Below are 14,136 nucleotides of genomic sequence, written 5' to 3'. Positions count from 1 at the left end.
GAGAGACTGGAGGTGTGGGTTGCTGAGGTAGGGTTGACACTCAGGAGTTGGATTTTGGCCGTGCAGGGTATGCAGGCCCCATCTGGTACCCACGTGGAGGCGTTGAGTGGGCAGTTGGATACAGTCTGAAACTCAGAGAAGCTGTTCCCTCTGGAAATACAAATTTGGAGCTCCTGAGCCTACAGATGGCATTTAAAACCACGAGACTAGATGAGATCATCAAGGCAGAGGGTGTAGGTCGAAAGGAGGCGGCCCAGGACTGCCGACTGTAAAATGAGACAAATGACACCTTCATCCGAGCGGCTCTAGTGAGGTGTCACGTGAATGCCCCTAGCCAGCGCTCTAGCTGGGATTGAAAATCCAGGGGGCGGGGCCTGGGTGTGGGAGGGGTCTTCCGGGGCGAAGTTGGAAGGGGGCGGGGCTGAGGAGCTGGGAGGACTCTCCGGGGCCGGGGGGCGGCCGGGGAGGTGACGTCACCGCATGACTGAGTTTTTATGAATGAAAGGAATCCTGTGAGTGAGTAATTCCGAGAAGCTCGCCTTACAACTCCGCGCGGCCCCCTGCGCTTCCCGCCCCACAACAAAACTCGGCGCGTCGCTCCCGGGAGCCGGGCTCGGAGTGACCCGCGGTCGGGACCGGAGGGGAGACTGACCAGGGCGCGGGCCGGGACAGCAGCTCGGAAGGCAGCGGGACCCGCGAGTGCCAGGGACGCCAGGCGAAGCAGGCCGAGAGGCGGGTGAGGGTCGCTGGTCCTGGACCGGGACGGGCGCGCGGGACCCGGAGGCGGCAGGGTCTCCGCACCCCGGGAACGTGCCTGGGGCAGGGCGCCGGCGCTCACTCAGTCGGTGCTCCCGTGGATCCCTCGCCGGGACGGCTGGCTTGGGGAGTTGGGGTGGGGGGGGAAGGGCAGAGGTCCGGCGGGGCCGAGACGCGGCCGAAGCAAGCTTGGCGGGGTGCGGGGGTTATGGGCCCCATTTTGGGGGCGCGGGCCGAGAGGCGGCGAAGCCGGGCAGGAAGGGGCAGCGCGGGCTGGCGAGCGTCAGCGTCCGCCCAGGCGGGGCCGGGAGCGGTGTGTGAAAGTACGTGACTCGGTGAGAACAGTCCCTGGACCGGTGCCCGCGGGCCGTGCGTGCGCGGTTTGTTTACGTCCGAGGGCGGGCGTGCGTGTGTGTTCCCTGGCCACCTTCCTGGGTATGCCGTCAGGTGCGTGCTTGCGCCTTGTACCTTGGGGAGTGTGTGTGTGTGTGTGTGTATGTGTGTGTGTGTGTGTGTGTGTGTGTGTCCGCGCGCTCCCAGGAGGATAAGGACCCTGGCGCCTGTGTACCAGCGGAGCGTACCTCGGAGAGAGAGTGACCACAGGAATAAACACGGAATAGGGACGCAGCTAGAGAAGCGGCCCAGTCCATAGTCACAAGGGGTCCGGGAATTCTCTCCCGGGTTGTCTGCTCTCCACCAGCCGGCGGCGTTCAGGACCTTGCTCTCCCCGGAGTTTCCCAGGACCGCAGCCATGTGACCCGCGGTGTTTGTCCCCCGCCCAGAGCCGGCGCCTTCAGCCACAGGGTGGGGCGAAATATCAAAGATCCCACCGGGCTCTTCTGCGCGACGAGGTGAGGGGGCCACCCCTGGCCCCAGCACCCTAGTGGGTCTGGCAACAAAGTAGGCTGGCGTCCAGGTCCTTGTCCCCAAGTTTTCTGGCTAGCTGGGGGAAGACAGACTCTCCCCTCAGGACTCTCCTTCATCCCCAGGGTTGCCCAACCCTTCAGTCTCAGGAGAAGCAGGAAGGGCCAGAAAAACCCACGGCAAAAGTCGGAAGTAGGAAGGGATACCAGGCTTCCTCTGGCTGGTCTGGGTTCTAGAGGTTGTACCTGCTGGGTCAGGGAGGGTGAGAACCCAAGGTTGGGGTGGAGCTGGTTTCTGCCCTCCTGGTGGTTTCAGTTCACAGGTGGGAGTAGTCAGACAGACCTATGGATGACCGGACCTGAGGAGATAGTTGAGGGCCTGGGCCAGGCATGGAAAACAAGCAGTGGGCCTGCTGGACTTGGTGCATGAGCGGTTAATGCGAGAGGGGTGGGGCCCCCAACCTCGCCCCGCCCCCTCACCCGTCAGCCCCCTGCTGAGGGAGGCTGAGGGGTGGGCTGGGGTTTAGGGGTGCCTTGGTCCTATTCTGCCCTCCCTGTCCTCCCACCCACAAGGCTACAGAATCATGGGGGTTGGGAGGAGGGCATTGAGCTTGATTAGATAACCATTTTTTAAAATAAATTTATTTATTTATTTTTGGCTGCATTGGGTCTTCGTTGCTGCATGAGCGCTTTCTCTAGTTGCAGAGAGCAGGGGCTGCTCTTTGTTGCCATGCGTGGGCTTCTCATTGCGGTGGCTTCTCTTGTTGTGGAGCACAGGCTCAAGGCGCACAGGCTCAGTAGTTGTGGCTCCCAGGCTCTAGAGTGCAGGCTCAGTAGTTGTGGTGCACGGGCTTAGTTGCTCCGCGGTATGTGGGATCTTCCCGGACCAGGAATCAAACCCGTGTCCCCTGCATTGGCAGGCGGATTCTTAACCACTGAGCCACCAGGGAAGTCCGATCAGGTAAACTTTTAACTTTGAATCTTTGAGCAGCTACCACAGCTGGGAACTTCCATGTCCCCATCTGCAACAGGAACTAGGTAACATCCAAGGTGGTAGGATGGGGGTAGAATGGGAGAGGTATGGCAGCTTGCACACACAGCCTAATTTCCAGGGGAACTGTGGGAGAGAAAGCAGAGCCAATCTCCCCAGGCTGAGGCCAAGGGTGTCCAGAAGTATGTGGGGTCCAAGTAAGGGAGGCGGCCGCCAGGAGCACAGGAATCAAGCAGGCCCATCCTCAAAGCTGGGCAAGAAACATCCCTGCGTAGGGCTAGGGACCAGGGTGGGGTGGGGGGCAAGAGGGAGTGGCTGGTTGACTCAGTCATAGATGGAAAGCTAGTACTGAGAGGTTTAACCTCCCATGGAACCACCCCTGGGCCTTCAGTAGGGCCCAGGACCCAATGTCGGCTCCCTTGGCCTCTGTGCCTCCCTCAGTCCTAACACTTTTAGCCTGCATTGCCATGGAGCCCATCAAGGCCTAGATGCGGGGGATAACGTGGTGAACAAATCAGATCCAAAGCCTGCCCTCTGGGAGCTTACAGTCAAGGAAGGGAGACAAAGTTGAAGGAAGAGCCACTAACCTAAATGCAAAACCACAGCTGCGATGGGTGGTATGAGGGGGAAGTCACTGTGGTTAGAAAGCATATAACAGAGCTCTGACTTAGCCAGGGCAATCAAGGAAGGCTTCCCTGAGGAGGTGACCAGTCAGCCAGGTTGTCAGATCAAGTGATGATCATCTATGAATGCCTTGAGGGCAGGGGCTTTGATTCAACTTTGGGTCTAAGGAAGCCCAGCACTGAGCCTGGCACCTACAGGGTAGGTGCTTCTTGGGTGTTTGCTGAGTGAATGAATGAATGAGCACTGTGTCAGTATTCTGGTAGAACTCCACAACACTTAGAGAAAAAGGCCTGGGAACCCCAGGGAAGCAAGAAGCCTGGGCATGGGCTGTAGGATTCTTGAAGCAGTTTCCCCAAAGCGAGCAGATACTTCAGGGTCCAGGTGACATCCTCCCCCCACCCCACCCCACACACACACCCCATGTGACCCTCTGGGAAAAGTGCAGAGATGGTAGAGTTTACTGGGCGCTCATTCATTTGTTGTCAGCCTGAGGATCCTGGAAGAGAGTGGGGCGAGAACATAGTGGAGGCCCGAAAGGCTGGAAGGGAGGCTGGCATCCTAGGGTTTTGAAATGGGCCGAACATGATCAGGTTATAAGTTTGTGTCAGTAATGCTCCCTCTGACAGCTCTTGGGGGAGGATAGATGGTGGGGTCAGAGGTGGAGGCAGGCACGACTAGAGGCCAGTGAGGAGGTGGCTTTGGTCATGGTTCAGCTGAAAGAGGAAGTGGTCCCTGGCTATGCAAGTGGAGCAGAGGGAGGGTTGAGGCTGATAGTCTGAGTTTGTGTTCTCATGCCCCTGCCCCCAGGAAGCCTTCCCTGATTTCCTTTCCCTTCCTCCAGGGCCTCTACTCCGCTGGTGGTCTTGGAGCTCCATTCTGGGCCAGAATCTGACACTCTAAACTCTGAGACTGTCAGTGCTAGGAGGAACCTTAGGCTTGGTGGTTTGGCGTGTTGGGCCCAGAAAGAGGGAGTGGCGTACCTGAAGTCACACAGCGAGTGTGAGCAGGTGGTAGAACCTGAGCTGGACCCCCAGGCTCCTACTTCCCAGCTGGGTTCTCCCAGCTTTGCTCCCCTTCCAGCAGGGAGGAGGCTCCACCAGTGCTGGCTGCCAAGGCCCAGGAAAACACATTTTTTCCCTCTGTCCTCACAGAGGAAGCAAAATGGCTCAGCAGTCAGCGAGGAGCCCATGCCAGCGGGTGGGCCATCTACTAGGGGGCCGGGGATGTGGCTGCCGACTGGGCAGGGCAGCTGTCAATCCCCCAAGAGTAACTTCATTCTCCGTGCCTCCAAGGGAACGTTAGGAACCTGCAGACCCCTGAGGTCAGCTCTGCCAGCCTCAAGAAGAAAAAGGGAAGAAGCAGGGGTGGGGGCGTGGGGGAAGTGCGGTGGCTGGCAATGAAGAAAGAGCCCTGAGCTGGGGGTCGGTACTCCTGGGTTCCAGCCCACCACTGCCACCAAACAGCTGCCCGGTTGCTTCAGTTACAGAACAAGGAGGTTGGATCAGCTGCTGTCTCACGTCCCAGGTCTACCGGACTGGCTGAGGCAGCCTGGTGGAGGACCCCGGCCCCTTGGCTGATAGCCCAGCAGCCTCTGGCCTGAAGTTGGAGGCTGAAAGCCTGAGGTTATCAGAAAGGTCCCCCTTCTTGTGACTTCCCCTGTGATTGCCTGACTTTGCTGAGCTAGGACATTCCTGCGCAAACATAGGTGCCTCAGCTGACATCCAGCATGTGCTTGAGGCTGCTGAGGCTAGGACAGGAGGAGAAAGATGAAAGGAGGGAAGAACAGGTTCAAAGCTTCCCTAGGGCCCCAAAGTACTTAGAATCACAGCCAGCAGAGGGGGTGGGTCCTTCAGCCATTAGATAGAAGAGCGGATGGCCAACAGTTTCCTCTTGGGGCTAATCTGGAGGGCTGTGTTGACGAGGATTCTGAGGTTGTGTCCAAGCTCAGTGGAAAACTGTGCTGTGCTGAGAAAGATTCAGGGGCTGTGTCCAACCTCAGTGGGAAAAAGTGCTGTGATTGATTACTGATGTCTGTGTTAGGAGTGGAGGGAGGGGTGATGGTGAGATAAACCAACCATCTGCCACTTCTGATCTTGTCTAAGCCTCTTGTATTTTACACGCTAATACTATGATGATTGTCCCCACTTTGTAAGTGAGGAAGCCGAGGTCCAGAGAGGAAAAATGACTTATCCGAGGGGACATGCCTCCCAAGTTCTGCATCAGCCATAGCACCCAGCGCTCAGCACCTAGCAGGCTCTTAGTTAACCTATGTCAGGAGAGGCTTCCCCTCTCCCATTAGGCTCTCCGTGTAGCCCAGACTGCCTGGGTGTCACCTAACACCCCAGCTCCCTGAACGGCTGGCCAGGGGGCCTGGATATCTGTATGTCATTTGCATATTCCGAGCAGACCCAAGACAAATCCTGGCACATCAGAGCTGGGCAGCCTTGGAGACTGGCGAGTCCTCCGCTTCACAGGGGTGGGGAAACAGGGCCCAGAGAGGGTGCCCTGTAAGGGCCACACTGGGAGGAGACGCTTGGCTCAATGTGGCCTCAGTCCCAGGATCCACCCCCTGTTAGCTGTGTGACCCTGGACTACTCTATTGACATCTCTGGCCTCACAGGGTTGTTGGGAGAACTGGGGTGATGATGGTGTGAAAGGGATCAGGATTCAGTCCTGGGGCCTTTACAGGTGTTCAGAATTCCTCCTGATTTGGGGGGAGGCAGCCATTCACCTGCTGTGTGACTTCAGGCAAGAGATGCCCCTCTCTTGTCTCCACCTCCCCTCGGGTGAAGTGAGGAGGCAGGGGCCAGACGGTCTCTCAGGACCTTTCCTGTGTGACTCTGGCCAGCCAGGAGCTGCCAAATCAAAGCGAGGTCCCAGGAATTGCTACAGGCCCAACCCCTCCTGGACAGACTCAGCAATTCTAATAACCACCCAGGTGCTCACTGACCTCTCCAGTTTGTACCACGTAGTTCCACCAAAACCCTGCGAGGCAGGTATCGTTTGCATCCTACAGATGGGAAAGTGGAGACCCAGAGAGGTGGCGTGGCTTGCCCACGGTCACACAGCCTGGAGAAAAGAGAGATGGGACTCAAACCCAGGCTTTACCCTTAATCCCGTGTTCCTCTCCTTGTTTCCCATACCCCACCTGGGAGCCAGTCATGAGGATAGAATCCCTTCTGCTCCCTTCCCATCCTCCTGGCATCTGTGTACCATCCCTGCCATGCAGAAGCCAGGAGGCAGATGGAAAGGAGGAAGAATTGGAGGTAGGGCCAGGAGGTTTGTCTCTTGATGGTATTCAGCGGGGCTTGGGCTTGGCACTTGGTTCAGACTCTGACAAGCTGGGTGATGGACAGTGTCGTAGACCCATCCACACTTCACCGGTGCCTGCTCCCTGCCAGCCCCTGTGCTGGCAGCCTCAGCACCCAAAGCTGCCTGGGCCTGTCTCTTGCCTGTGGAGCTCCCTGTCTGGTAGGGAGTCAAGGAAACAGACCATTACAACATAGGGGAGAACTGCTGGGGTGGGCGGTGTTGAACAAGTCCTAGGAGCCTGGGAGAGCTTCCTGGAGGAGGAGATGTCTACGTCCAGGGCAGAAGGCTGAATAGTAGGAGTCTGCCAGATGAAGTGGGGGTGGGGGGAGAAGTGTCACAAGGTTTGGGGTGGCCCAAACGCAAGAAAGCATAGGGTGAGAGGAAGTGAAAGCAATTCTGCGACTTCCCTAGTGGCGCAGTGGTTAAGACTCCGTGCTCCCAATGCAAGGGTCCCGGTTCGATCCCTGGTCATGGAACTAGATCCCACATGCATGCCGCAACTAAGGAGCCTGCCTGCCACAACTAAGACCCAGCACAACCAAATGAATAAATTAAATAAATAAATATTTAAAAAAAAATTCCTTGTGGCTGGAGTGCAGAATGGAGGCGGGCAGTAGTGGGAAATGAGTCTGGGGTGCCTGTGAGTTAGTAAATGGGGTTATGTGATATGGCACAAGGAGTGGTTTAGCTGGATAGTTAGACCTCTTTGAAGAGGTGGCACTGAGCAGAGACCTAAATGATGAGTCTATGGGGAGATAACACGGAAGAGAACAGTAAAGAGAACAGCAAAGGCCCTGAGGCTGGAATGAACCACTCAGTGAGGCCACTGTGGCTGGACCACTGGGGCAGAGGAAAGTGGTATGAGATGAGTTCTAAGACAGCAGGGGCCTTGAATGCCAAGGTAGTGTGTTTGGGTTTTATTCCAAGTGGGAAAAAAAACTGACCTTGGCCTCCTGTCTCCCCTAGGTCTCAGCCCAGAGGGCACCTTCTGCAAACATGTCCGTGGATCCCTTATCCAGCAAAGCCCTGAAGGTGAGAAGGCAACCCTTATTGTCTCTGGTCCTCCTCTCCCTCCCTGCCCCCGCTGAGCTCCCATCCCAACTTCCCCTTCAGTTCCTGGAATCCCCAAGAGTGGCTCAGCAGGCATCAGGCATCAGGCATTCATGAAGCCACTGAAAGGGCTTAGGCTGTGTGCCTAGGCTGGCCATAGGCTGTGTGCCCCGAGGCAGGTCACTTCCCTCTCTGGACCTGCTTCCCCATCGGAACAACGTCCCCTGGGCTGTAGGACTTCAAAGGTGCTTTCCTGGGTTTCTCCAGCTGAGTCCAGGCCCCGTCGCTGGGTTAGAATCCGGGCTGAGCTCTGGGGTGGCTCCTTTTGTGTTCAGATCCCGGTTTGGCCCGGTTTCCCCTTTCGGGATTACTGCTCCCCTTCCGAGTTTTGGAGCAAGTCCAGCCACCACCTCAGTGCCCCTGGCGGTGAAGGGGGAACACTAGCGGTGGAGGGGGAGCCGTCCCCAGCACTTGCTGCGCGCCAGGTCCAGAGCTCTGGGCCCGCAGGTTGGAGTGTGACCCTGGGCCTCAGTTTCCCCATGCGCCCGACCTGCTGCCCGCAGATCAAGCGCGAGCTGAGCGAGAACACGCCGCACCTGTCCGACGAGGCGCTGATGGGGCTGTCGGTGCGCGAGCTGAACCGGCACCTGCGCGGGCTCTCAGCCGAGGAGGTGACGCGGCTCAAGCAGCGGCGCCGCACACTCAAGAACCGCGGCTACGCAGCCAGCTGCCGCGTGAAGCGCGTGTGCCAGAAAGAGGAGCTGCAGAAGCAGAAGTCGGAGCTGGAGCGCGAGGTGGACAAGCTGGCGCGCGAGAACGCCGCCATGCGCTTGGAGCTCGACGCGCTGCGCGGCAAGTGCGAGGCGCTGCAGGGCTTCGCCCGCTCCGTGGCCGCCGCCCGTGGGCCCGCCGCGCTGGTGGCTCCGGCCAGCGTCATCACCATCGTCAAGTCCGCCCCGAGCCCGGGCCCCGCCCCCGGACCTGGGCCCGCCCCTGGCCCCGCCCCCGCCGCCTGCTCCTAGTGGCCGCCGAGCCCCGCTCGCTCCGCCCACGCCCATTCTCTAAACCACAGCCCCTCCGACCCCAGCTGCCTTCCCTAAGTGCCTAAGCGCAGTCTCTGTTTCTAAGTGCCATTTCTCTGTAGCCACCAGCCCCCGTGATGAACACACACGTTCCCTCCCCAGAGCCTGTCTTCCTCCTGCGGCCCCTGCAACTGGGACCTAATGGCCTTGGGAGGGGCAACGGTGATGAGATAGGAGGTAGAGTGGGGTCGGGGTCTGGGGTTTCCTCTGGTAGAAAATTCAGCCTTCTTAGTTTGGGAGGAGGGGATACAGAGCGGATTAGAGAAGGGCCATCGAGGGGAAGACGGCCACCCCTCATTTTGTAACTGCTCAGCTTGTGCCATCAGCCCCTCCCCGCCCGCCAGGGATACAGGACTAGGCTTGGCCCGGTATGGGTCTTGTGGGGCTGTCTAGCTGGGAAGCTGATGCTCCCGCCTCCGCCTTGCACACAGATGCCTGGCCTTCCAAAGCTGGAAGACTCATTAGAAATCACCTAGTGAAGCCCACTTAACAGAGGAGAAAACAGGCCTCTATCGGACGTGCCCAAGGCCACATATGCTTAGTGGTTGAGCTGGAACCCTGTCTTCCCACTGCTGCCCTGAGATTCCAGCCGTGGTTGTCAGGGGGACAGCGGCCAGGGCCTGAACAGCTGGTGAAAGGGCCTCCGTGGCCTGGGAGATGGCTCTCTGTGAGTCAGGTGAAGAGAAGTAGAGGGAGAGAGAAGGTGATGCAGATGGAAGAGAGGGAAGGAGCTGGCCAGGCTCAACCCTGGGCTCTCCCTGCAGCCAGGGAGCTGGCCAGCCAAAGAGAAAGGGGACCAAGGAGGTGACCACTGTGGCAGTGGGGAGATGAGAAGACAGATCCTATGTTTCTGCAGCCTGGGATAGGGGTCCTTAAAGGGAAGGGTCCCACCTGTCCACCCTGTGGGATGGGGGCTGACCACTGCCATTGATCGCCATTCTCCTGGGAAGCCCAGCCCGAGCCTTCCCCCGCCCCCCCCCAACTATACAGCTGCTCCTCCCTGCTGTTTATTTATTGCACGAATCTAAGTTATTCTCCCCAGCCAGAGCCCAGCGCCCACTGCCTGGGAAAAGTGGTGTGTGGCCCTGAGCTGGACTTTATATTTTATATCTGCAAATAAATCACATTTTATCTTATATTTAGGAGAAGCCGGATGGCAAAAACAACCAAAAAATGTTTTTTAAAAAAAATTGCCCGGCCCCCGGAATTTATTTATTTTTCTGACTTACAGTAAGCGAGTTATCCGCATTCTGTATTTTGTAGACTTTCTGAATAAAGTCAAGTTCTTTTTTTCCACAGTTTATAAGTGTATGTCCTGGTCTATGTTTTTTTGGGGGGGGGTTCTGAATGAGGGGCCCAAGAGGGGGTTCTGCTTTCAACCCCAGGCAGGCCCCTCTGCTGGGTGGGAAGGTTAGCCCCAATTTGCAGATGAAGGAATTGTGCCCCATCACTAGCTCTTGCACCCAGGCTTGGGGCGGGGGTGGGTGAGGTGGAGGTGGAACCGGCAGGGCGGTGCCCAAACATCTGTCCTTCCATCTGGTTGCCTGGGGCCAAGGAGCTTCCCTGGGGAAGGCAAAGCCAGGAGGACAATGATATGGAGGGTTAAATTCCCTGGGCATCCCTTCAGTAAATAAACAGTCCCGCCCAGGGAGGAAAATTCCCCGATTGAAGAGTAATCTTTCCAGCCTTTCACGTTGAGGTCTGATTTTCTACAGCCAAGTAAAAAATATTCTCCTCGTGTTCCAGAAGGCACAGAGAATCAGGGATAGAAGTGGCTTCCTCAACCCCCGCCTGCAGGCCTAAAGCACAACCCTGTGTCTCATCCTAGGCCCCAAACTCCCTGTAATTCAACGCAATCTGCTAGCCCTTCTGGGACACCCAGTGGGGTGTTCTGTGGTCTGTGGGTCAGGGAAATTGAGGTGTGTTTTTCTCTAGCTGTATGACCTTTGATGACTTATTTCGCTTCTTGCAGCCTCGGTTTACCCATCTGTAGAACTAAAGTACTCTAAGGGCGTAGGTGTGACAAGCACTGGGAACCTCAGGGGCTGCAAGATTTAACACGCAGAGTGAGTTTACCCCAGCGCACCTGACGGTGGTGAGGACGATTTCTGCGTGGCTGGGTGTGGAGGGATGGCGGGGCTGGGAGAAGGATGCTCCTGTCGAAGGTGCAGGATCTGAAAGCTGGGCAAGGGCCAAACCACATGGTTTGGGTTGGTCCACAAGCCTTTCTCCCCTCACAGGTTGGGGCCCAGGATCCTGATCCGGAGACGCTGAGCTCAGGCCTGCAGAAAGGGCAGCAGGAAGCTGTCGGGGGGACGAGTGGAGGTTGGCTGGGCTGGGAATTGCCCCCACCCACGCTGCATTCCTGAGCGCCCCCGTCAGCCAGGCCAGGCCCCAGGAAGGCATGCGGCGGTGGTAGGAAGGTGCCAGGTGTCTGGCGCATGCCCACTGCCCCACAGGCCCTGCTCCAGGCCTCCTTGCCGCTGGGGGAAGGCGCCTCCGGTCCCAGGGTGGAGGGTGGAGGGTGGAGGGTGGGCCCAGGGAGGCAGGAAGATAGGCTGGGAGGCATGAGGACCCCGGGAAATCTCTTCCAACCCCTGGGCGACACCTGCAGGAATGGGGTTGCCAGAGTACGGGCCCCCTCTATCTGGTTGACCAAACTGGGTACGAGGTATCAACCCACTGTGCACGCCAGCCCTGTGGGGTGTTGAGGAGGGTGGACCCCTAGTGACCAAGGCTGCCATCATGTCCCACTGGCCGGGGGAGGGGGAGACACTTTGTCCAACAGGGGCCTGGACCCCAACCTCAGTCTCTGGCAATGGGAATCCCCCCATCACCTACACCTACACCGGGAAGGAAGGGGGTTTCCTAGGACACCCTTGTCCACAACCACTAAACCCACCCCCAAACACATACAAGGGAGCCGAGAAAGAGGAAGGAAAAAGCCTTACCCACAGGCAGAGGAGATTTCAATACAATCTATATTATCTCATATATATATTTCTTTCTCACTGTATTTGCTCACTTCTGTCACGCATTTAAAATGTCACAGAGACCAAAATAGAGCGGCTTTCTGGTGGTACTCATGGCAGTCATACACGAGATACAAAACTAGGGGACTCTGTCTTCTCATACATCATACAATTAATTTTTCAAGTATTTTTTATGTACAAAGAGCTACTCTATTGGGGAAAAAAATTAACAAAAAAAATAAAAAATAAAAAGACAAGGCAGATTACACATCCTAGGAAGGAGGGGTGGAGTGGTTGGGCACACGTTCCCAGCCCCCATCCCCCCAGGGGCTGCTAGCTCCCTGCCACGGAGCCCCGCATCCACCATGCCAGCGGGCAGGTAGCAGGGTAGGCAAAGACCAGTGGGGCAGGGAGTCAGCAGCACACTTTGGCCTGGAAGGAGAATCAGAGAAACAGATTCATGAGAGCAGATGGTGGGGGCGGATAGAGGTCCTCCTGGGACGGCCTGCACCGACATGCTGCCTCCTGCATAGCCTGCCACCACTGGCCAGGCCCACCAGGGGCCCGAGAGCTGGCCTCCGGTACCAGACATGCAGGCCTCTGTGCGCCCCCACCTGCAGGGCTGGCTTGGTCACTGAAGGAGGCCGGGGAAGACTACTGTGATGGAACCCCCCTCCCGACCTCGGTACAGTTCAGGCCAAGAGTGGCCAGAAGGAGAGATGCCACAGCGAAGTTCTGCTCCCACAGGACAGGGCCCTCCTCCCCCACTCTGCCCCCTCCTCCAGGCTGTTGCAGCCCAAACCCATGTGCTCTCTGGGTTTCAAGCGACAGAACACTCCGCCTGTATGAACGTGCATTGTGTCCCATCACAAGGCTCTTCCGAAGACAGTGGCCAGTGTAAGCCCGGCCTGCCTGGGGGCTCTGGCCCCAGGAAGCTCCATGATATGGGCATGGAGGTGGGGGAGGGGGAGGGGACTGGTGGTCCTGGCCACCCCTGAGGCCTGTCCAAGGGCACTTGGCCCAGCACTGCAGGATCCTCTGAGCGCCAGCAGCTTAACAGGGGGCCCCCAAGGAGTGTCTGGGACAGGCTGAGGGCCTAGTGAGGGGGAGCTTTCATATGTGACTAAGGCACAGAAGAGATGGGCCTTGGGGCCAGATGAGGCAGGACACCAGGCCCTGTTCGGATACGGGGCCAGAGAGAGGAGTCCCCCATCTCCTGGCTCCCCGCCACATGCCCCATCCCTCCCTCCTCCCTCCCGGAGGACTGTGATCCTCCGGAAGCTGGAAGCTGGTCTGAAATGCGGAGACCAGACCCTCCCCAGGAAACAGGAGGGAGCAGCCCCAGGGAGAGAGACCAGGATCCAGCAGAGGTGCTGACTGCTCAGCCTGGGAAGGAGGGGTGGGAACCCCTGACCCTTTGAGTAGCTGGGAAGCAAGGGCTCTACCCAAAATGCTCTCAAGAGGAAAGACCGCAAGTGGGAGGGCAGTGTGGGCGGCTGGCTGTCTTCAGCAGGCCAGGAGGAAGGGGCATGAGGCAGGCAGAAGGTGCAGCTGCAGAGAGGACACTCAGGAGCCCAGATGCGCCTGAGCACCCTTCTGAGGTGGGACCCGTGGCTCTTGGTGTCTGGCTCTGATCCCTGCAGCATGCCAGTTAGGCCTGGGTCAGGAGGAAGGTCCACAGAGAGCATCCGTGTTCCCTCCTCCCTCCTCCTGCCCAGGGGGAGGCTAACCTAGCATCAGACAAGGGGACAGGGGAGGGAGCAGGCGGGAGGGAGAGCCCGGGTCAGAGTATTGCACGGTGTTTGGGGGAGGGGCTGTACGTCTTGTGGGCGAGGGGCTGAGAAGGCTGCAGCCGCTGGTCCACAACACAAGCGTCTGGGCCTGGGCACGGCTGGTCCCAACATGCTGCCGCCAAAGGACAAGCCGCAGGGGCATGGGAGTCGCTCCCACTGTCCTCTGCCCGTCGTCCAGGCAGTAGAGCCTTGGCCTTGTATAAATATTCCTGAAGGCTCCTGGGTGAGCCTGGGCCATCCTCTGGGCAGACAGCATCCGGCTGTTCCTCTTGAAGCGATATGTGTTTCTGGTCCAATAAATTAAAGGGCACTGCCGAAGCTGAGCCAGCCTGCCTCCCAGCCTGGATGTGAGGCTGGAGGAGGGGCACACCCTGCCCTGGCCAAGGTCCCAGTCCTTCCCCGCCAGCAGCCGCACCTAGAACTCGTCATCAGAGCTCAGCAGCAGAGTCTTCTCATTGTCCCGGGCGCCAGTGAGGCTGTGGGAGCGCGAGAGGCCGTGGGCACCCCCGCGCCAGGTGGGCCCGGGCTCCAGGGTGGACTGCTGCGTGTACTGCTGGTAGGCGGGCGAGAAGTTGTGGATGGCGTCCTGCACGATGTCGTGCGGGTTCATGGTCTCCTTGAGGCTGCTGGAGATGCTCTTCATGGGGGCGCAGCGGCCTACAGGGCAGGAGGCGGGGGTGAGGGGCCCGGGCA

The 14,136-nt window shown here is 58.3% G+C and overlaps 2 protein-coding genes across 9 annotated transcripts in view; one reads left to right on the top strand and one right to left on the bottom strand.

The window, feature by feature from the left end:
• The first annotated feature begins 454 nt into the window (after nucleotides 1–454).
• Nucleotides 455–9,978, top strand: MAFF (MAF bZIP transcription factor F). Of its 5 annotated transcripts, XM_007189288.2 has the most exons (4): nucleotides 519–736; nucleotides 1,457–1,607; nucleotides 7,513–7,578; nucleotides 8,160–9,978. In XM_007189288.2, exons 3-4 carry the CDS (start codon nucleotides 7,543–7,545, stop codon nucleotides 8,616–8,618), a joined length of 495 nt encoding a protein of 164 aa, XP_007189350.2. In that variant the 5' UTR covers nucleotides 519–736; nucleotides 1,457–1,607; nucleotides 7,513–7,542; the 3' UTR covers nucleotides 8,619–9,978. The 5 variants fall into 5 exon arrangements, with proteins under 5 accessions (XP_057413363.1, XP_007189350.2, XP_057413366.1 ...); XM_057557380.1 differs by lacking the exons at nucleotides 519–736; nucleotides 1,457–1,607 and adding an exon at nucleotides 455–512; XM_057557383.1 differs by lacking the exon at nucleotides 1,457–1,607 and having other exon boundaries at nucleotides 519–732.
• A 1,663-nt stretch (nucleotides 9,979–11,641) lies between these two features.
• Nucleotides 11,642–14,136, bottom strand: part of TMEM184B (transmembrane protein 184B) — a 50,006-nt gene continuing 47,511 nt past the window's right edge. For all 4 annotated transcript variants that reach the window (XM_057556867.1, XM_057556866.1, XM_057556869.1 and 1 more), the window contains one exon: nucleotides 11,642–14,100. In XM_057556867.1, the coding sequence (XP_057412850.1) occupies nucleotides 13,859–14,100 (242 nt within the window). In that variant the 3' untranslated portion in view covers nucleotides 11,642–13,858. The remainder of the gene's footprint in view (nucleotides 14,101–14,136) is intronic.

The sequence above is a fragment of the Balaenoptera acutorostrata genome, chromosome 11 (assembly GCF_949987535.1).
Source record: "Balaenoptera acutorostrata chromosome 11, mBalAcu1.1, whole genome shotgun sequence".
Classification (NCBI taxonomy): Eukaryota; Metazoa; Chordata; class Mammalia; order Artiodactyla; family Balaenopteridae; genus Balaenoptera; species Balaenoptera acutorostrata.
This window is presented reverse-complemented; position numbering and strand designations above follow the sequence as displayed.

Bases quoted from the DNA above. Each gene is read 5' to 3' on its own strand.
- MAFF (XM_057557380.1), top strand. The intron at 7,579-8,159 runs GTGAGAAGGCAA...TGCTGCCCGCAG, and splicing joins TATCCAGCAAAGCCCTGAAG to ATCAAGCGCGAGCTGAGCGA.